This window comes from Podarcis muralis, chromosome 5, assembly GCF_964188315.1.
Source record: "Podarcis muralis chromosome 5, rPodMur119.hap1.1, whole genome shotgun sequence".
Taxonomy (NCBI): Eukaryota; Metazoa; Chordata; class Lepidosauria; order Squamata; family Lacertidae; genus Podarcis; species Podarcis muralis.
In genome coordinates this window covers 98,230,051-98,249,589 of record NC_135659.1, presented here as the reverse complement: position 1 = coordinate 98,249,589, position 19,539 = coordinate 98,230,051, and the positions used below count along the sequence as shown (strand labels likewise).

At 47.5% G+C, this 19,539-nt stretch overlaps 1 protein-coding gene across 3 annotated transcripts; it reads right to left on the bottom strand.

Moving 5' to 3' along the window:
* Nucleotides 1–8,041: 8,041 nt before the first annotated feature.
* Nucleotides 8,042–19,477, bottom strand: C5H20orf96 (chromosome 5 C20orf96 homolog). Of its 3 annotated transcripts, none has more exons than XM_077929445.1 (10): nt 19,356–19,477; nt 18,236–18,374; nt 17,917–18,044; nt 15,873–16,031; nt 13,889–13,988; nt 13,106–13,263; nt 12,892–12,993; nt 11,103–11,189; nt 9,641–9,759; nt 8,042–8,342 (listed from the first exon to the last, which is right to left on the bottom strand). In XM_077929445.1, exons 1-10 carry the CDS (start codon nt 19,413–19,415, stop codon nt 8,282–8,284), a joined length of 1,113 nt encoding a protein of 370 aa, XP_077785571.1. In that variant the 5' UTR covers nt 19,416–19,477; the 3' UTR covers nt 8,042–8,281. The 3 variants fall into 3 exon arrangements, with proteins under 3 accessions (XP_077785571.1, XP_077785573.1, XP_077785574.1); XM_077929447.1 differs by having other exon boundaries at nt 15,889–16,031; XM_077929448.1 differs by lacking the exon at nt 15,873–16,031.
* Nucleotides 19,478–19,539: the final 62 nt, after the last annotated feature.

Here is a 19,539-nt window from a genome sequence, read left to right as displayed (position 1 = left end):
TCTTGTAGTTTGGATCCATTGCTCCGTGTCCGCTTCTCTGGAGCAGCAGAAAACAGCCTTTCTCCCTCCTCTATGTGACATCCTTTTATATATTTGAACATGGCTATCATATCACCCCTTAACCTCCTCTTCTCCAGGCTAAACATGCCCAGCTCCCTTAGCCGTTCCTCATAAGGCATCGTTTCCAGGCCTTTGACCATTTTGGTTGCCCTCCTCTGGACACGTTCCAGTTTGTCAGTGTCCTTCTTGAACTGTGGTGCCCAGAACTGGACAGAGTACTCCAGGTGAGGTCTGACCAGAGCAGAATACAGTGGCACTATTACTTCCCTTGATCTAGATGCTATACTCCTATTGATGCAGCCCAGACCAGCATTGCAGCAGCCCAGTTTATAGGTTTGCCTCCAAATCTCTTCCAAGCGAATCCACCCAGCAACGTAGGGGGCGAGAGTGAGAGCAACAGGCTATGTTGTGGGTTGATGGAGGAATAATAGCAACACTTTTGACTCCCTTCCACCCTACCCTTCATTTACAAAGATGGGCGGAGAACTGTCTTGCCCAAGGGGCTGTTTGGTGTTGATCAAAGATTGCGGAGATCTCTTTGTGTATCAGAGGAAAGGAGTGTATCACACTTGTTCTTTCAGGGAAGGGAGGTTAAAGACTGACACATGCCGGTTCTGGGTAGGAGCTGAGATTACAGGGGCTTAAAGACCTGTGATCCCCCCCTCCAACAAAGGAGGGGGAAGAATAGAAGTATGCAGGGGTACATCCCCTCCAACATTTCTCCAATGCAAATTGGGGTGTCCTATTGGTTTGCCTTTCTGCAAAACGGCAGTGAAGTGGTCAATTATCCTGATACCGCTGCAAGAAACTTCAAAAGCTGCAAGCAAAAACTTCTAAAACATCACAAAGTCCCCCGTGATATTCTCACAAGAAAGCTGGTAAAATGTGGGTTGAATGAGATACAGTGGTTGGTACCTCTGGTTGTGAATGGGATCCGTTCCGGAGCCCCGTTCACATCCTGAAGCGAACACAACCCGCGCCTGCAGGTTGCGATTCGCCACTTCCGTGCATGCGCGTGACGTCATTTTGAGCGCCTGCGCATGCGCGAGCAGCGAAACCCAGAAGTAACACGCTCCATTACTTCCAGGTCGCCACGGAGCGCAACCCGAAAATGCTTTACCTGAAGCTACTTCAACCCGAAGTATGACTGTAACTGTTAGATGGATTTGTAGCTGGTTGACTAACCAAACCCAAAGAGTGTTCATTAATGGTTCCTCCTCATCCTGGAAAAATGTGACAAGTGGGGTGCTGCAGGGTTCTGTCCTGGGCCTGTTGTTGTTCAATGTCTTTGGAAACGACTTGGATGAAGGAATTGAGGGGATGCTCATCAAATTTGCAGATGGCACCAAACTGAGAGGGGTAGCTAATGCCGCAGAAGACAGAATCAGGATTCAAAATGACCGCAACAGATTGGAGAACTGGGTCCAAGCTAATAAAATGGATTTCACTCGGGACAAATGTAAGCTTCTAGACTTAGGCAGGAAGAACCAGATGCACAAATATAAGATGGGGGACACCTGGCTTACTAGCAGTACATGTGGAAAGGATCTAGGAGTCTTGGTGGACCACAAGCTGAGCAGTCGACAGTGTGATGCAGTGGCGAAAAAGGCTAATGCTATTCTAGGCTGCATCAATAGTAGTGTCCAGATCAAGGGAAGTAATAAAAAAGGTAAAGGTACCCCTGCCCATACGGGCCAGTCTTGACAGACTCTAGGGTTGTGTGCCCATCTCACTCTATAGGCCAGGGGCCAGCGCTGTCCGCAGACACTTCCAGGTCACGTGGCCAGCGTGACAAGCTGCATCTGGCGAGCCAGCGCAGCACACGGAACGCCGTTTACCTTCCCGCTAGTAAGCGGTCCCTATTTATCTACTTGCACCCGGGGGTGCTTTCGAACTGCTAGGCTGGCAGGCGCTGGGACCGAGCGACAGGAGCGCACCCCGCCGCGGGGATTCGAACCGCCGACCTTTCGATCGGCAAGTCCTAGGTGCTGAGGCTTTAACCCACAGCGCCACCCGCGTCCCGATAAGGGAAGTAATAGTACCACTCTATTCTGCCTTAGTCAGAACACACTTGGAATACTGTGTCCAGTTTTGGGCACCACAATTTAAGAAGGATGTTGACAAGTTGGAATGTGTGCAGAGGAGGGCAACCAAGATGATCCAGGGTCTGGAAACCAAGCCTTATGAGGAGCGGTTGAAGGAGATGAAGAGGAGGCTGAGAGGAGATAATGATAGCCGTCTTCAAAATATCTTAAGGGCTGTCACATGGAAGAGGGAACAAGCTTGTTTTCTCCTGCTCTGGAGGGTAGGACTCAAACCTTGGGAGGTTGTGGACCTTCCTTCCTTGGAGAGGTTTAAGCAGAGGTTGGGTTGTCATCTGTCATGGATGCTTTAGGTGAGATTCCTGCATTGCGGGGGTTGGACTAGATGACCCCTGGGTCCCTTCCAACTCTACAATTCTATGAACTCTGTAAATGGCAGAAGAAACTACACTTTTTTATTATCTCACACAAAAAGCCAAGAATAAGCCCCAAATACCTGCACCTCCCCTCTTCAGAAGGAGGGTGGGGAATTATCAACGCAGAATTATACTGCATCGCCAACCAAGTGCGCCACATAATCCCAGGCATTCTAGAAGACAAGATGAAACAATGGGTTCACATGGAGAGAGACACAGTCAAACTCACAGCATACCCATTTATCCAAAACAAACTAAAGAAAATCCCCACAACACTAAAAAGGTTTGCACAGTCCATGTGTAAAGCATGGAAGGAAAATGCAGGCAAACTGTTATGTACTGAAGTTCTTACCCTGGGCCGGCAGGGGGATACTGCAGATAGTTATGCAAATGAAGGATCGAAAGTGACGTTCAGTGATTGGATAGTTTTAGAAAATGGCAACAGTTACATTGTTCTGGAGCTCTATATAAGCAGGCTGACTGAGCTCCTCAGTCAGTTCTGTTCCAGCTTACAAAATAAAGAGCTGCTTTGGAGAAATCGCTGTGTCGTCTGCTACCCACAATTTAACACAAACTGTCCCCATTCCTACTAATCCCCCTGGCTCATCACGCACTATTCCGTCATGCAGCACAAAACTTCCAAATAAAGACTTGCCAAGCCAAAGGCTGATGCCGCTTAGCAAACTTCTAAAATTTTTTACAAACCCTTATCATTTTCATCCCCAAAAAGTTTTTGATTTGTGTTTCTACTGAAATGAGGCTGCATTTTAATATTGTATTTTAATCTTGTTTTTAAGTTGTATTTTAATCAATTGTTTTATATTTGGTGTTAGCTGCCCTGAGCCGAGTCTTGGCTGGGGAGGGGAGGGTATAAATAAAATTTATTATTATTATTATTATTATTATTATTATTATTATTATTATTATTATTAACACAAGAAATGCAAGACAAAGGGACACCCGAATACCCTGGCTAACACACCACCAACTACATGCCTTCTTAAACAATGCAGTAGTAAATTCAGCAGCCACTAGGTCCTTGACCACCTTTAGAAACCTTCTCCTGACAGCAAAGGGACATGGCATCCACAATATACAAAATACTGCTCCAGAATCCCACAACCTCCCTTGACACAATCAAAAAATATTGGGAGCACAGCACAGGGTACAAAATAAACCCCACACAACGGACTAGAATGTGGTCTAAACCTTCCTTTTTTTAAAAAAAAATTTTTTTAACCAACAACCAAAACACAAACAGTGAAACCCCCCAGGCAGCTGATACATTGGGTATACATAATCAATAATAACATATTCAAATCATGTACAGTGACCACATTATAAGAACAATAAAAAATGAGAACAGGAGGATGCCCAGTAAGAGTTCCTTAATGAATATGAATGTTTCGTGGGACCTTCAAGAAATACATGCCATTTTCAAAAAGACTGAGGGGAAACTGGTCCGTCCCCCCCTGTGCATTTAAAGTAAGTTTTGCTCAATAAAAGAATGCATCTGAGTAGGGTTGCCATATTTTGAAGAGCAAAAAAGAGGACACATTTGACGACTTCTACTTTTAACAATAGATAGCTGTGACGACTCATAATAATACTAATAATAATAATAATAATAATAATAATAATAATAATAATAATAAATTTTATTTATACCCCGCCCTCCCCAGCCAAGACCAGGCTCAGAGCGGCTAACGACCGATATAAAAACAAATTGATTGAAACACAACTTAAAAACAAGATTAAAATACATTAAAACATCATGTTTCATGCCCGTGAAAAAGAGGGCATATCCTGGGAAAAGATGACACATGGCAACCCTACGTCTGAGTCATTAAAATGGACAAGGAGAAAGCACAGCAGATTTCTCTGAATGGAAAGGATACTGGCAGTCTCCACCCAGCGGCAGATTCAGAGGCTGCAGGCAGATGCGCAGGATGGAGAAGACGTCGCTGGAAGACAGTTGTCTTCCGCTGGTGTTGCCGACACAAAATATCGCATAGAATCTTGACTGTAATGCAGACACGCTCCTGGGTCTCCGCATTCAGAAGGTGCACAATGTGTTTGTGTCAGTGGCGTAGCGTGGGGGGTGCAGGGGGGGCCGGCCGCACCGCGCGCAACATCTGGGGTTAGGGTTAGGGGGCGCAAATCCACAGGTTAGGGGGCGCAAATCCACGGGTTAGGGGGCACAAATTACTTGCCTTGCCCCGGGTGCTGACAACCCACGCTATGCCACTGGTTTGTGTTAGTGTGTGTGTTCATGGGGGACGGGACGGGAGAGATAGAGGTATTTTTAAAAATGCCCTTTTTTAAAAAAGAAAAAAATGCAAGCATGAAAAAGCAAAGAAAACGAAGAATAAGAAATTTAAACCATAAAGTGTCACCGTCTGGAAGGATGAAAGTACAAAGACAGAGGGGTCGGACCCAGCTAAGCTGGTGTGCCAGCGGAAGCCAGTGTAACAGCAACAACAACAACTTTTATTTATACCCCGCCCTCCCCGGCCAGAGTCGGGCTCAGGGCGGCTAACACCAATAAAATCAGTGTAAAAACATAATAGGGGGTGGGGAAAACCAATTTAAAATACAGGTTAAAATGCAATTTAAAATGCAGCCTCATTTTAAAAGTAGCCAATAAATCAAGACCATAAGGGGAAGAAAACATAAGGGTCAGACTGAGTCCAAACCAAAGGCCAGGCGGAACAGCTCTGTCTTGCAGGCCCTGTGGAAAGATGTCAAGTCCCGCAGGGCCCTGGTCTCTTGAGACAGAGCGTTCCACCAAGTCAGGGCCAGTGCTGAAAAGGCCCTGGCCCTAGTTGAGACCAATCTAACCACCTTGCAACTTGGGACCTCCAAAATGTTGTCATTTGTGGACCTTAAGGTTCTCCGCGGAGCATAGCAGGAAAGGCGGTCCCGTAGGTACGTGGGTCCTAGGCCGCATAGGGCTTTGAAGGTCAAAACCAGACCTTAATAGAATAGAATAGAATAGAATAGATTCTTTATTGTCATTACACAAGTGCAACATTGCACAAGTGCAACGAAATTGGATGCCATCCCTTAAAAACAACAAAAGCAAAACAACAACAACAACCAAACAAACCACATTCCAGCCACACCCACACCAACACCCATCAAACTCCCAGGTCACACTATCGAGTTACAGCATTCAAAAAGGCCACAGCTCTTGGATAGAAACTGTTTTTCAGTCTATTTGTCCTTGACTTGATGTTTCTATATCTCCTGCCAGAAGGCAGTAGTGCAAACAGACTGTGTCCCGGGTGAGATGAATCCTGCAGGATGTTGTTTGCTTTCCTAAGACAACGGGAACCGTACAGTTCTTCCAAAGATGGGAGAGGATGACCAATAATCCTTTGGGCTGTGGTTATGACCTTCTGGAGCACCTTCCTCTCCCTAGCTGTACAACTGGAGAACCAAGCACAAATACAGTATGTAAGAATGCTCTCTATGGAGCCTCGGTAGAAGGACACCAGCAGTCTCTCACTCAGATTGTTCTTCTTTAAAAGTCTGAGGAAATAAATTCTCTGCTGGGCCTTCTTCACCAGAGCAGTGGTATTTGCGCTCCAAGTCATGCCCTGATCGATAGTTACTCCCAAAAACCTGAATTCCGCCACCCTCTCCACCCGTTCCCCGTTGATATACAAGGGCTGAATGTCCGCCTTTTTTAATCCTGACCCTGTACTCCACCAGGAGCCACACGAGCATAATAGGACTCCCCCCCCCTCCAAATTCGTTCAGGAGCATCTGGGGAACCCCCAGATCAGCACACGGTTGTGGGGCGGGGAAGACTGTCCCAAGAGGAAAGCTGAAATCGCTTGTGGCGATGGAACAATTGAAAGAGAATGAGCCTGATTTCCTTCCTGTGTTTTGGATTCCATTCATGGGGTGACTTGGGGGGGGGGCTGCCGGGAGATGATGGGCCCTCGCATCGCACGGCTGCGTGGCACCCCCACCGGTGGGAAGACGGGCAGATGGCGAGACTCGTGGTGGCACCCCAGCCTCAGGAGGCACCGGTTAGAAGGCACAATACTTTCCTTGCCCCGGGCACTTGGCAATCCATGCTACGCCACTGTTTGGGCCAGTCCGCTTCTCTCAACATGAACTAGCTCACAGGGTTGTCGTGAACATAAAATGCAACTGTGGGGAGGCAGGCACTCCTTAGAAGATGATAGAGGAATGAAATAAACAGCAATATTGTGGGGCTTGGATTTTCACCACGGGCAACCCTTGCGCTAGGCAGTGTGAGGCAACCACTTCAGGCAGCAGATGTGGGGTGGTGGCTGTGAAGGGGGAAAGCTGTGGGTCTCACGCCACCTACCCAAGACCCCCAAAGCTGACCCTCAAGTGCAGAGAAAGCAGGCGGTGTTGAAGACCCAACTTCCAGCTGGGACACCTTTGGGAAACGGAATTACGGAGTGCTGTTTCTGAGGGATCTGACCTCAGAGTATAGGAAGCTGCAACACGGATCATGATTGCAAGCAGCTCAAATGGGGGAAAAACATAGACAAAAACAAGACCCTTAATATCGGGAGAACAGCCTTTCCCAAAGGTGTCATGGGCTTTGAAGACACTCAAACTCAGGACGCTCGAACTCAGTGTCCAGGCAGAACGATGGGGGTGGAGACCCTCCTTCAGGGAGTCCAAGAACACAAGAGCCCCATGAACGTAATGTCCCTCTGCTCCCTCTCACCATGTGCTGCTATTCAGGGATAGACTGCCTCTGTGCAAAAAGGCTCCACTTTGCCACCGTGGCTAACCACGGCCAACGGCACAAACCTCCTTCACAAGAAACACGGAACCTGCTTTGATAGTGAAGCGGGCTCCCTCTGAAGGGGGTGGACTCTCTTCCACCTGAGGCATTTAAGCAGAGGTTGGACATCCACCTGGCAGGGGTTCTTCAGCGGCCATTCCTGCATTGCAGAGGGTTGGGCTGGATGGTCTTCTGGGATCCCTTCCAGCCCTGTGATTCTATGGGAAGCTAGTCAAGCCATTTACCAAAGTCAAGCCTTTACCAAAGGTGTCATGGGCTTTGAAGACACTCGAACTCAGGACGCAAGGGAGAAACGTGCTAAGAGGAAGGCATGCTTGGCAAATCCACACTGTGATCAACTCCTGCCTGGAAAGCAATGTCCCCACTGTGGAAGGATGTGTGGATCCAGAATTGGCCTCCACAGTTACTTACGGACTCAGTGTTAAAATCGTGTTTATGGAAGACCATCTTACTTGGCTACGATTGATCGCCAAAGAAGACAAAGAGTTTGACTGATTATTTGCAACTGTTTTTCTGACGATTCCTTTAATCTATGAGATTTATGTTGTATCTGGGGCTTTCCATTACGTTCTCGTTATTTATCATTTGTGAGCGGCTCTGCGATTTGTGTGAGCGGCACAGAAATATAATAACCAAAACGAAAGAGGCAGATGTTGCAACGTCAGTGAAGCATGGATAGTACGACTTCCATGGAGGAGTTGTGATTATTTGAGACACTGACTCTCTTTGAACACATATGACTGGCTTTAATAGAATCTAATGCTGGAATATTTGCAGGCAGGGATGCCAAGGAAAGACCCTGCAGCAGTTCTTAGCAGGACGGTATAAAGACGCCGGGCCGGGAGTAAGGGAGGCCGTTGGTTTTGGGTGCAGCTCAGCAAAGCAAGAGGGAAATTGGCTCCCAGAGGCCTACAGGGAGGGCGTTGCGTGATCGAGGTGCATAATCCCAATCTCGTTTCCAGCAACTACAGGGGGAAATCCTCGTCCGTGGGGATGTTGAGAACGATATCCATATCTGGGGTGCACCTGGAAGGAAAAAGCAAAGGGCAAATCAGAGGAGAGGAAGTGCAAATGTCTGAGGCAGAAAAGAGAGGCAGAAGAGCAGCAGCAAAACTGCCGTGTCCCTTGTCTCTTTCACAAAATGGAAGTCTTCATGCAGCGCAGTAAAAACTATGGGACTCGCTCCCCCAGGAGGCAGTGATGGCCTGGGTGGCTTTAAAAGAGGATTAGACAAGTCTGTGAAGGAGGAGAGGGCTCTTGAAGGCTACTAGTCAAGATGGCTCAACTCTGCCTCCACATTCGGAGGCAGTGATGCTTCTGAATGCCAGTCGCAGGAAACCACAGGAGGGGAGGGAGATCCTGCTTGTAGGTTTCTCACACACATCTGGGTGGCCTCTGTGAGAACAGGATGCAGGACTCGATTAGGGATGGGAGATATATCAATATAGCGTCCAAAACTGGTTTCATCATTTCAGACCTGGCAACACATGCCAAAATCACAATGTGGGGAAAACCGTGAAGCCAGCCAATGCTTCTCTCAATTCCTGCAGCCCTTGTTCAACTCTGCCGGCCCAGCTCTCCCCTGCCTCATGCAGGGGGGCAGCGCATCACAAGAGGAGGCGCCGGCAAAAACCAAGACGCAGGAAAAACCATGAAGGCAGCCAAAGTCTCTACATAGCTCCACCTTATTTCAGACATTGTGCTATATCGTTATACAGTGGTACCTCGGGTTACATAAGCTTCAGGTTACAGACGCTTCAGGTTACAGACTCCGCTAACCCAGAAATAGTACCTCAGGTTAAGAACTCTGCTTCAGGATGAGAACAGAAATTGTGCGGCGGCGGCAGCAGGAGGTCCCACTAGCTAAAGTGGTGCTTCAGGTTAAGAACAGTTTCAGCTTAAGAACGGACCTCCGGAACGAATTAAGTTCTTAACCCAAGGTACCACTCTTTATAGCAATGTTTAGCTGGTGATCTATCACGTTGTTGAAAACCAGATATTGCCCAGCCCTAGACTAGGATCTGCTTATGTCCTTGTGATTGGCAGCAGGAAGCTGGCAAGGAGGACAGGAACCAAAGTGGGCCAGTCAATTCTCATTGCCTAAAAACAGGGTCCCACAAGAGACTATGAAGCTGCAGACTCCTATATTCCACCATGTAAGCTGCTAGAGAGCCGCCCTGCTTCTTCCTGCTTTTCAGTCCCTGGTGCAACCCCTTGGCCGATGCAACGCATCACCCCCCCCCCCGGGCTCACTCAGCATGAAAGCATGGCCCAAAGTGTTCCCAGAAAATACTACTGCTTGGGACACAGGCTAAGGGACTTACTTGGGTCTACGGAGGAGGACATCTGCAAAGATCACTTCCCGCGGATCCCCAGCGGAGTGATGGAGCGTGTTGAGGTTCTTGTGCAACGCGGTGACGTCTTTCACCAGTCCAGCAATTACCTGAAAGGAGAAAGAAGCAAGTCAGGGAGATGGGTGAAGTGGGTTCTAGCCCACGAAAGGTGACGCCATAACAAGCCCACGAGTCAGAGGTGCCGCAAGACTTCCTGCTGCTGTTGTAACAACTCCTGCCCTCGCAGTCTGGCCCCAAACACTTCCCATTCCCCTGCTCCAAACGGCCTTCCCCCTCCATGGAGTTTTAAACACGTCGGGTTTCCAGATCATAAGTTCACCACTTACTCACAGGTAACTCTGAGGGTGCCCTATTGCTGCCTCCGCCGAGTTGTAGAGAAAACCTCTGCCTGAGTTTAGCTACCACCATCAGGCCGAGCCGGAGATGTGGAAGATTCTCTCCATATGATGATCCAGTTATTTTAGCTCCACCTTCAGTCTACACTCGGCTCAGCATCTCAGCCGGCAATCCACCGGGGGTGGCGTTTCACGTTCATCGCGAAAGATAGAACACCCTCCCAAGGAGCCCCCATGCCAAAAACCAGCCTCCCCTCATTCCAGCCCCAGTTGTGAGATCGTTCCCCAGGGATGTTGGGAGTAACAACCAGTCAGGGTGGAGTAACGGCCAGGAACACTAAGCCCCTTCTCAGGACTCAGTCCACCTCAGAAGGTGCTGGACTCTCCTTCACTGGTTGGACGGTCACCTGTGAGCGATTCTTCAGCGGCGATTCCTGCATTGCAGGGGGTTGGACAAGATGGCCTTCGAGGTCCCTTCTGACTCCACAATTCTATGACAAGGAGTGTTGGGAGGTACCAGCTGGTACTCAAGGAAGACACCCCACCCCACCAAGGAGGAAGGCTCAGAGCCCAGAGATTGCTGCTGGGACACTGAGGAGAGGTCAGAGGAGGAAGGGTTGGATGCTGAAGGAGCAACAGGGTTTAGTGAGCAGGGAGAGCCGGTGATAGAGAGCAGTTCAGACTCTGAGGCTGAAGCAGAGGAGGGCGGAGATCAAGAGCCTGCTGAAGAATCCAGGGAGTCTCCCTCTCCTGCTGAGACAAGCTCTCCCCTCCCCACCCCGTCTCCAAGAGTACACAGGACAATGAGGAGGGCAAGACAGAGACCAAAGTTGCACAGATGCAGTGTGGGGCTGCTGGGGAAACATCTGGGAGAGGAGGAGCCTTAGAAAGGGTGGAAAGCAGGGGTCGTCAGTCCTGCTCTATAGGGGCAAGACCTACTGGAATGAGTTGCTGAGTTTTATGTTCACTTCCTTGAATAAAAAGTGAACTTCGCTGGCAACTGGCTCTGCTTCATCTGGCTCCAGCCCTGACACCCCAGCCCAGCCATTGGCAGAATTCCCTGCCGAGCCATTTGCTGCCGTCCCCAAGCCTCTTGCCTCCTTTTGTTTGCTTATTTGTCTTTTCAGCTCCAAATTGTTCTTATCCATCTGGTGAAGGCCGTCCTGGTATTCCATCAGTTTCTTCTGCACAGAGAAAGGGGGAAATGCGATTTAGAAGCAAAGATGGACAAAGGATCCCGGAAGTCAACAAGAGGGTACCCTGAGCCCCTGGAAGGTGCGAGTTCCCAGAGGACACTTTGACAGATCGCTTTGCCAAGCCGCACGCTGTGGCTCAATTGACACTCAAGCAGCCACTTGACTATCATAAATCAAATCATTTTTCAGAGGGCATGAATCTCCATGCCAGAAATTGGGGGGGGGGGGGGGCGGGCGGACTATTCCTCCTGCACTTTCTGCTCCAGTAGACAGAAGAGCAATTCCCAGATATTTTGAATTATATATGAATATATGTGTTAAGATATTCCGTTCCACCTTAAGAGGAACAGGCTGTTGTGTGTCACATGCCTGCTTACATTCCAGCACAGCATGCTGGGAACTTCCGTTTGAGTATAAAAAGGTAAAGGGACCCCTAACCATTAGGTCCAGTCGCGGCCGACTCTGGGGTTGCGGCGCTCATCTCGCTTTATTAGCCGAGGGAGCCGGTGTGCAGCTTCCGGGTCATGTGGCCAGCATGACTAAACCGCTTCTGGCAAACCAGAGCAGCGCACGGAAACGCTGTCTACCTTCCCGCCGGAGTGGTACATATTTATCTACTTGCACTTTGACGTGCTTTCAAACTGCTAGGTTAGCAGGAGCAGGGACCGAGCAATGGGAGCTCACGTCGTCATGGGGATTTGAAGTGCCGACCTTCTGATTGGCAAGCCCTAGGCTCTGTGGTTTAACCCACAGCGCCACCCGTATAGCTTTTGCTTATGCTGTTTGCTTGGACACGAAGGGGAGCAGACATGTTTTTCCTTTGTCCTGATGCTGAATAAAATGCCTGTAAATACGCTTTGCACAGCCTCTAATCTGCCCTTCTATTCCGAAGAGTTCTTATCTCTGCTGGCTTGCGTGCTCAGCTTCTGAAGGTTACATGCTGATCCAAGGACCGGAGTTCGCCCGGCTGCTGGCCGGTGGGCTGGAGCCAGCTGGGGGCCTGCCAATTGCCCGTTTCCTTGGAGGCATCCCAACATGTACACAGTTGCCTTATCGTGCATCGGGTCATCAGTGGATCTAGGCCTCTACTCTCTGGGCCTGGTGGCGGCCCAAACAGAAATGGCATGAGAAAACTGTGATCAGATCCCCTGACGTTCTGCTTTTTACTTAAAAGCATCTGCCAAGGTTTGTGGGATTATTTGCAACAGCAACGCCGGGGAAGGGAGCGCTTGAGAGCCTTCGCTCAAAGGCAGAGCATGTGCTCTGCGTGCGAAAGGTCCCAGGTCAACCTACAAGTAGGACTGTGCCCTGTCTGAAAACCTCAAGAAAACTGCCTGTTGGAGGAAGACCACAATGAGCAAGATGGGCCAATAGTCTAACTGGGTCGCAGGGAGTTCTCTTCCCTCTCACTTGCTGCTGCCACACCTGTTGGCTCCGCTAACCTGTCTTGGCCCCTGTGGGCATTGCACTGGAAACTCCCAATGTGGGGAAATAATTTACAAAAAAAGTCCTCAAGTAAAATCCGCAACTTTGCTTTTTTCCACCGTGGTAACAAGCTTGTAGCCCAGCAGAAGATTGTCTGGACCTCTGGCCAAGTGAGGAAGCCCAGACACATTGCACAGAGAGTAGACAACCCCAACCAGACCCATCCACTGGGCAAAGCACAGACAACCAGCCCTGCCCCACGGACCTCTGTAACGCGCTGCAAAAAGCGCTCCCGCTCCTTTTGCGCCTTCGTTGCCATATTGTCCAGGCACTTTTTGAACACATCCTCCATCTCCTCCAGTTCATCCTGAGGGCGGCAAAGCAGGAAAAGGGATCAAACCGGTACCCAAGGGCTCTTTGCTGCCAGCCCTGCGCCCAAGAAGACAAGGCAGAGGCCAGCAAGGGCGCCCTCAGCTCACCTGTTGCTCTTCGTTCAGGTTTCGGACGCTGCGCATCAGAGAGGCTATCTGGACGGCTTTCACCGGGTACTCCTTGTCCATGTAGGTTCTCAGGATGTTGAGCTCCTCCTGGAGGACGTGGACTTTGGCCTGCATGCGTTTCATCTCCTGATCCAGTTCTGGAGTAGGAGGAAGAGGGCAAGGCAAGAGGAAGAAGATAAAAGCAAATGTTGTTGTTGCTGCTGCTGCTGTTGTTTCTATACCGCTTTATATTTTTAAGAAAAAAATCTCAAAGCAGTTTACACCACATTAAAATGTCAAAGAAAACAACCCAGAAGAAAACATTACTGAAGAAAGTCAAATATAAAGTATACAGTCAAAGCAACATAATTAACTAAAACTTTGTCTTAAAGATTTCAAAATAAAAATTGCAAAGGAGGTCAACTACAGAATACATATTTAATACAAACAAAGTTAACAAAAAAATCTTAAACATTTCAAAAGAAAACGTTGCTAAATGAGGTCAAATATAAAATGCACATTTAAAACAGCAGAATTAACAAGAGAATAAAACATTCCTCTTCTCCCAGGCCTGTGGCTAATTAAAACAATCTATGGTATTTAAAACTGTGTGTGTAGCAGGGCATTGTTTGCATTTGTTACTATGATTTGTATTTTTCTGTTTTCTGCTAACTTTCCACTACAGCTAAATCCAAAGATCTCCTTGGGTTTACTGGTTTGGGCTCCTTCTCTGCCCCACCCAGCTGGGAGCAGGCAGGGTATCTGAGATCGCGTGCTGCTTACTTCCCAAATTCTTCTCCACCGTTTTCTCTGCTGCCGCAAGATCTGCTTTTGCTACACCAGCTTGGTTCTGACTTGAGTCCCGAAGAGATCGGATGATTGTCTGCAGAGACAGGAGCAAAAGGCACCAGTTCTTGGGACCACCAAGAAACAAAGCTAGTTCATGAACCACTTGCAGCTCCTAGTTTGTACAGAAAAGTCAATCCGGATTCCACAGGGTGGGTGCCACTACTGAGAAGGCCCTCTGCAGTGGCGGTAGGATGGAGTAAGGAACAGAAACTGAGAGCTCTTGGAGAAAATATTTTAAAAGATGGATTTCTCACTCTGAAGAACAAGTATCATGAAGCAAAGAATACAGGCCTGAAGCCTGATTGCGTCTTGGAGACTAGATTTAATTGAAGCAGAAAGGAATAGATGAGAGAAAGACTTTGGTAGTATTTACTCCCACCTCCCCACTGCAGACGTAATCTCAAATGTGCCAAGCTACGTTCTAAGGGGTTTCCCCAGCCAAAGACGGTGGAGTGAAAGGGAGAACCCCAACACATTAAGATAATTTTGAGGACTGAGATGGACAAACAGTGGAGCTAGTTTGTACAGAAAAGTCAATTGGGAAGAAATCCAAAAGGATCCCTCCAAACTGGGTGGCTGGGGATTAGAATGGCCATGTGAGCAAGTATCAAGCAATGCAGGCTGGGAGAAAAATATCCTAACTTCCCAAAGGCACTCCTGGAGTCTGAACTAGTGGCGACTGGCCAGGGAAAGTGCCTGGGAGTCATAGTGGAAAGCTTGATGAAAATGCCAACCCCAGTTTGCAGCAGCTCTGGAAAAGTCAACATCTATGTTGGGGTTGTTGGGAAAGGGACTGAAAATAAAACTGCCAATATCACAATGCCAATATCTGTGGTGCACTACGTAAATTGGATTTTATAATACTTCAGAGCGAATAACACAAAACAAAATATTTAAAACATGCACAGCATTCAGGATTAACACTCACTGTGCTCAGTGGGGATTACTGCCTAGTAAGCGTGTTAAGGATTGCAAGCAAAACTGTTGGACTTCTTATCCAATGATTTCAGTTGCAACCGTAGTGCATAAGATTGCACTAAGATTGTTTTCCATAGCGATAGGTTTCACTGCCTCAGAATGCTTCACAACAGGCTGGTCAATAAATTGCAGGCGGGCGATTTATAATCTAATTGTACAAACTTCAACCGCTCCTGGATATATGGGAAGAGCTGTTAAGTCAGTGGCAGAGAACACACTTCACTTGCAAAAAGTTCCATATTGAACTCCTGTCTGGGAAAGACTCTGACCTGAAACCCTGGGAAGTCACCGCTAGTTAAGACAATCCTGTGCTAGATGGACCGTTGCAGGGGGCTGGAATAGATGGCCTTTGGGTGTCCTCTCCAAATTTACTATACTATGATTCTATGACCAATACTCCGACTCAGTATCAGGCAGCTTCCTATGTTTCTAGAAGCACAGAGAAGCTGCTTAGTTCAAGCAAAGGGCTGGGATTCAGGAGCTTCCCTTCCATGCCAATTATCGTCAGGTACAGCCACATGGCGGGACACGGGTGGCGCTGTGGGTTAAACCACAGAGCCTAGGACTTGCCGATCAGAAGGTCCGCGGTTTGAATCCCCCAACAGGGTGAGCTCCCGTTGCTCGGTCCCTGCTCCTGCCAACCTAGCAGTTCAAAAGCACGTCAAAGTGCAAGTAGATAAATAGGTACCGCTCCGGCGGGAAGGTAAACGGCGTTTCCATGCACTGCTCTGGTTCGCCAGAAGCGGCTTAGTCATGCTGGCCACATGACCCAGAAGCTGTACGCCGGTTCCCTCGGCCAATAAAGCGAGATCAGCGCCGCAACCCCAGAGTCGGCCACGACTGGACCTAATAGTCAGGGGTCCCTTTACCTTCAGCCACATGGCCCTGACGCAGAGCGATTCAGGTGTCTAAGCCCGCTTCCTGACTACACCAGCCTTACCCTAAACATGTCGTACTGCTGGAGAAGGCCCCTGGCCTGGACGACGGTGTCTGCATCCATCTCCTTGATCTCCTCCATCAGTGCCCGGTTTTTCTCCAGGAGAAAGTTGGAATGGCGTTTTATTTCTTCCAAGCTGTTTGTCTTGTGCTTGATAAACCGCTGGGGAGTTTTTGGAAGGAAGGGGTTACCAAACAGCTCACCTCTTCTTCTTCTTCTTTTTTTAAAATATATTTTTATTGAACAATTTTAACAAAGCAAATTATCAATCAATAAATCCAATTACATTTCTCCCCCTTTTTATTCCCTCCCATCCCTCCCTCTCCCACCCTCCTAAAACTTCTCTCAGCTCCCCTCTCTGATTTGTTTGCACATATTATTCTCTGCATGTTAAAAAGTTGTGCATATCATTACCTTATCTATCCTATGTTCTACTAATAAATTTGTGAATGTTTATTCAAAACCTGCCAAGGAATCCCAGACCTTTTGTTGTCTTTATAAATAGTTTGTTAAAAGTTCCCATCCTTAAAGTCACAATTGTCCTTCTCTCGTAGTTTACGTACAGTGGTACCTCGCAAGACGAATGCCTCGCAAGACGGAAAACTCACAAGACGAAAGGGTTTTTGGTTTTTTGAGCTGCTTCGCAAGACGATTTTCCCTATGGGCTTGCTTCGCAAGACGGAAACGTCTTGCAAGTTTGTTTCCTTTTTCTTAAAACCGTTAATACAGTTGCGACTTGACTTCGAGGAGCAACTCATAGCACGCGGTGTGGTAGCCTTTTTTGAGGTTTTTGAAGACTTTGGTGATTTTTGAAGCTTTTCCAAAACTTTTCCGAAACCGTGCTTCGCAAGACGAAAAAAATCGCAAGACGAAAAAACTCGCGGAACGAATTAATTTCGTCTTGCGAGGCACCACTGTATATGTTAACTTTGCCAATTCCGCATAGCTCATCAGTTTTTCTTGCCACTTCTTTCGTTGGGACTTCCTTGTTCTTTTCAGCTCACCTCTTCTTAACGCCACCCAAAACCAGAGGATGCCAGCAATCCAAGAATGCTGCAACCCTCCCACGCCCTTTTGCACTGTCGTGGAAATTGCGCAACTGGTTCCCATCACCAAATTTGGAGTTTCTGGTAAAAAATGCAGAAATCAAATCTACACCCGATTCTGGGCACATCCCAAGGCTTTTACCAGACTACATGGAGTCCTGTGTCCAGGACCACAGTTTCAGAAGGATATTGACAAGCTGGAAGGTGTGCAGAGGAGGGTGACCAAGATGGTCACAGGTCTGGAAACTAAGCCTGATGAGGAACAATTGAGGGAGTTGGGTATGTTTAGCCTGGAAAAGAGGAGGCTGAGAGGAGACAGAATAGCCATCTTCAAATATCTGAAGGGCTGTCACATGGAACATGGAGCAAGCTTGTTTTCGGCTGCTCTGGGGGGTAGGCCCTGAACCAATGCATTAAAATTATAAGGAAGGAGATTCCAACAAAACATTACAAAGAACTTTCTGAGGGTTAGAAGAAGAAGAAGAAGAGTTTGGCTGTGATATCCCGCTTTATCAATAACCGAAGGAGTCTCAAAGCGGCTAACATTCTCCTTTCCCTTCCTTCCCCACAACAAACACTCTGTGAGGTGAATGAGGCTGAGAGACTTCAGAGAAGTGTGACTGGCCCAAGGTTACCCAGCAGCTGTGTGTGGAGGAGCAGGGAAGCGAACCCGGTTCACCAGATTACGAGTCTACCTCTCTTAACCACTACACCACACTGGCTCTCTTTATTTTGGAAAAATGGTAAGTTTAGCGCTGTTCGACAGTGGAATGGCCTCCCTCAAAGGTGGTGGACTCTTTATCACTGGAGATTTCTAAGCAGAGGCTTGATGCCCATTTGTTATGGGTTCGATAGTTGTGCTTCCTGCATTGTAGGGGGCTGGAGCAGATGACATTTAGGGTCCCTTCTAACTCTACAATTCTATGTTTCTGGACCATCCCTATGTCTGTATCAGCAGCACCTGATGCCACAGTTTCAACGCAGGGTATCGCTTTATGTACCTGAATGATTCTGATATTCTCCAGCCTCTTGGCCCGGGCCATTTCCTTTGTCATATTTAGATTCCAAGTGGACTTCTGTCGCATAGAGGGCATCATTCTCACAACCGTCCTTGCAGTCGTTGCCCATTCTGAAACAGAAAAGGGGCATGAATTCGTTTTGGGTAAAACACCCAGTTTACAGCTGCTGGGGACAACATGGCAGAGAAGGGGAGAATGTGCTGAAAGTTTCTCCAGCCCGGAAGAGTTTGGGGTAGCAACCAACTCCTCCTCCTCCGCCCAGGGGCCGGAGTCCAGACACACAAGCAAAACCTTTCCCAACCTATTTTCTTCTCTTTCGGCTTTTCTGGAGAACTGACACCCCCTTTCTTCTTCAAGTCCTTTGATGCCGAAATTGGAGGCATGTTTAATTTCAGTGCGGACTTCCGCCCCACATTGTCTCTTTGCCATTTGCTGTAATCCTAAAGGCGACACAAGAAAGGGACAGGCTCATATGGAGGAAGCAGACAATATTCAGCAGAAGAATACCCTTTAAGACAAAAACAACAACAACAACGAGAAAAGGCCCTCAAAGCAAACGTATCCCTGGGCATGTGCAGAGTGCCTTTCTGTTTGTGAAGCAAACTGTTCCTTGCCTGTCTGAAGAGAGTGTAATCTAGTGTTCCGCACCTCAGCCTATTCCCCTAGAATGGCAGGGGACCCACAAAGGCTCTGCTGCTTCTCACAAATAGCTGGTAGTCATTCAACTGGGAGAAAGCTCAAGGGAAACCAACACATGCAATGACCTACTGGTAATAATAATAATAATAATAATAATAATAATAATAATAATAATTTATTATTTATACCCCGCCCATCTGGCTGAGTTTCCCCAGCCACTCTGGGCGGCTCCCAATCAGTGTTAAAAACAGTACAGCATTACATAAGGGATAGGTTCATATCAACACCTTGAATGTTTTTATGCCACCAATCTTATGCAGGCAATTAAGAAATCATCTTTCTGCATTTTCCAATTCTATTTTTTTATTGTGTATAGATATTCTTGCAAAATGCTTTGATATCTATTTTATTTATGCTCTTATTAAATTTGCATACCGCCTTTCATCCAAAGATCCCAGGGTGGTTGATAACAGAAGACAAAATGAGAATTCAAAATACATAGTAAAACAAAAAACGTAATAAAACAAATCATTAATCGCTCTCCCACAAACACATTTAATACAGTATTCTGTGATATAACTTGTCTGCAAGTACTTTTATAAATATATATGTAAATACATTTGGGGAAGAAAGAAGTGTGGGCAAACTGGATTTAGTTGTTTTATTATTCTTTATTCAGCTAATTAGTCGCTTTGCTTACAAAATGCAAACTCACAGTGACTTACAATATAGCTGCTGTACCGTTTTGTAAAATTGCCCCCTCCCCACTTTCTGGGACTCACAGTTTGTCTTATGGAGCTGATGAGGCTCTTGGGGAAGATAGTTGGACTCTGGAAAGCCATCTTTGGAGCCCGTGGCCAGCCGGGAAGGAAGTCGGCGGGCTCTAAAGAGCCAAAGAAGAAAAGTGGATAATAATAATAAGAATTTATTATTTATACCCTGCCCATCTGACTGGGTTTCCCCAGC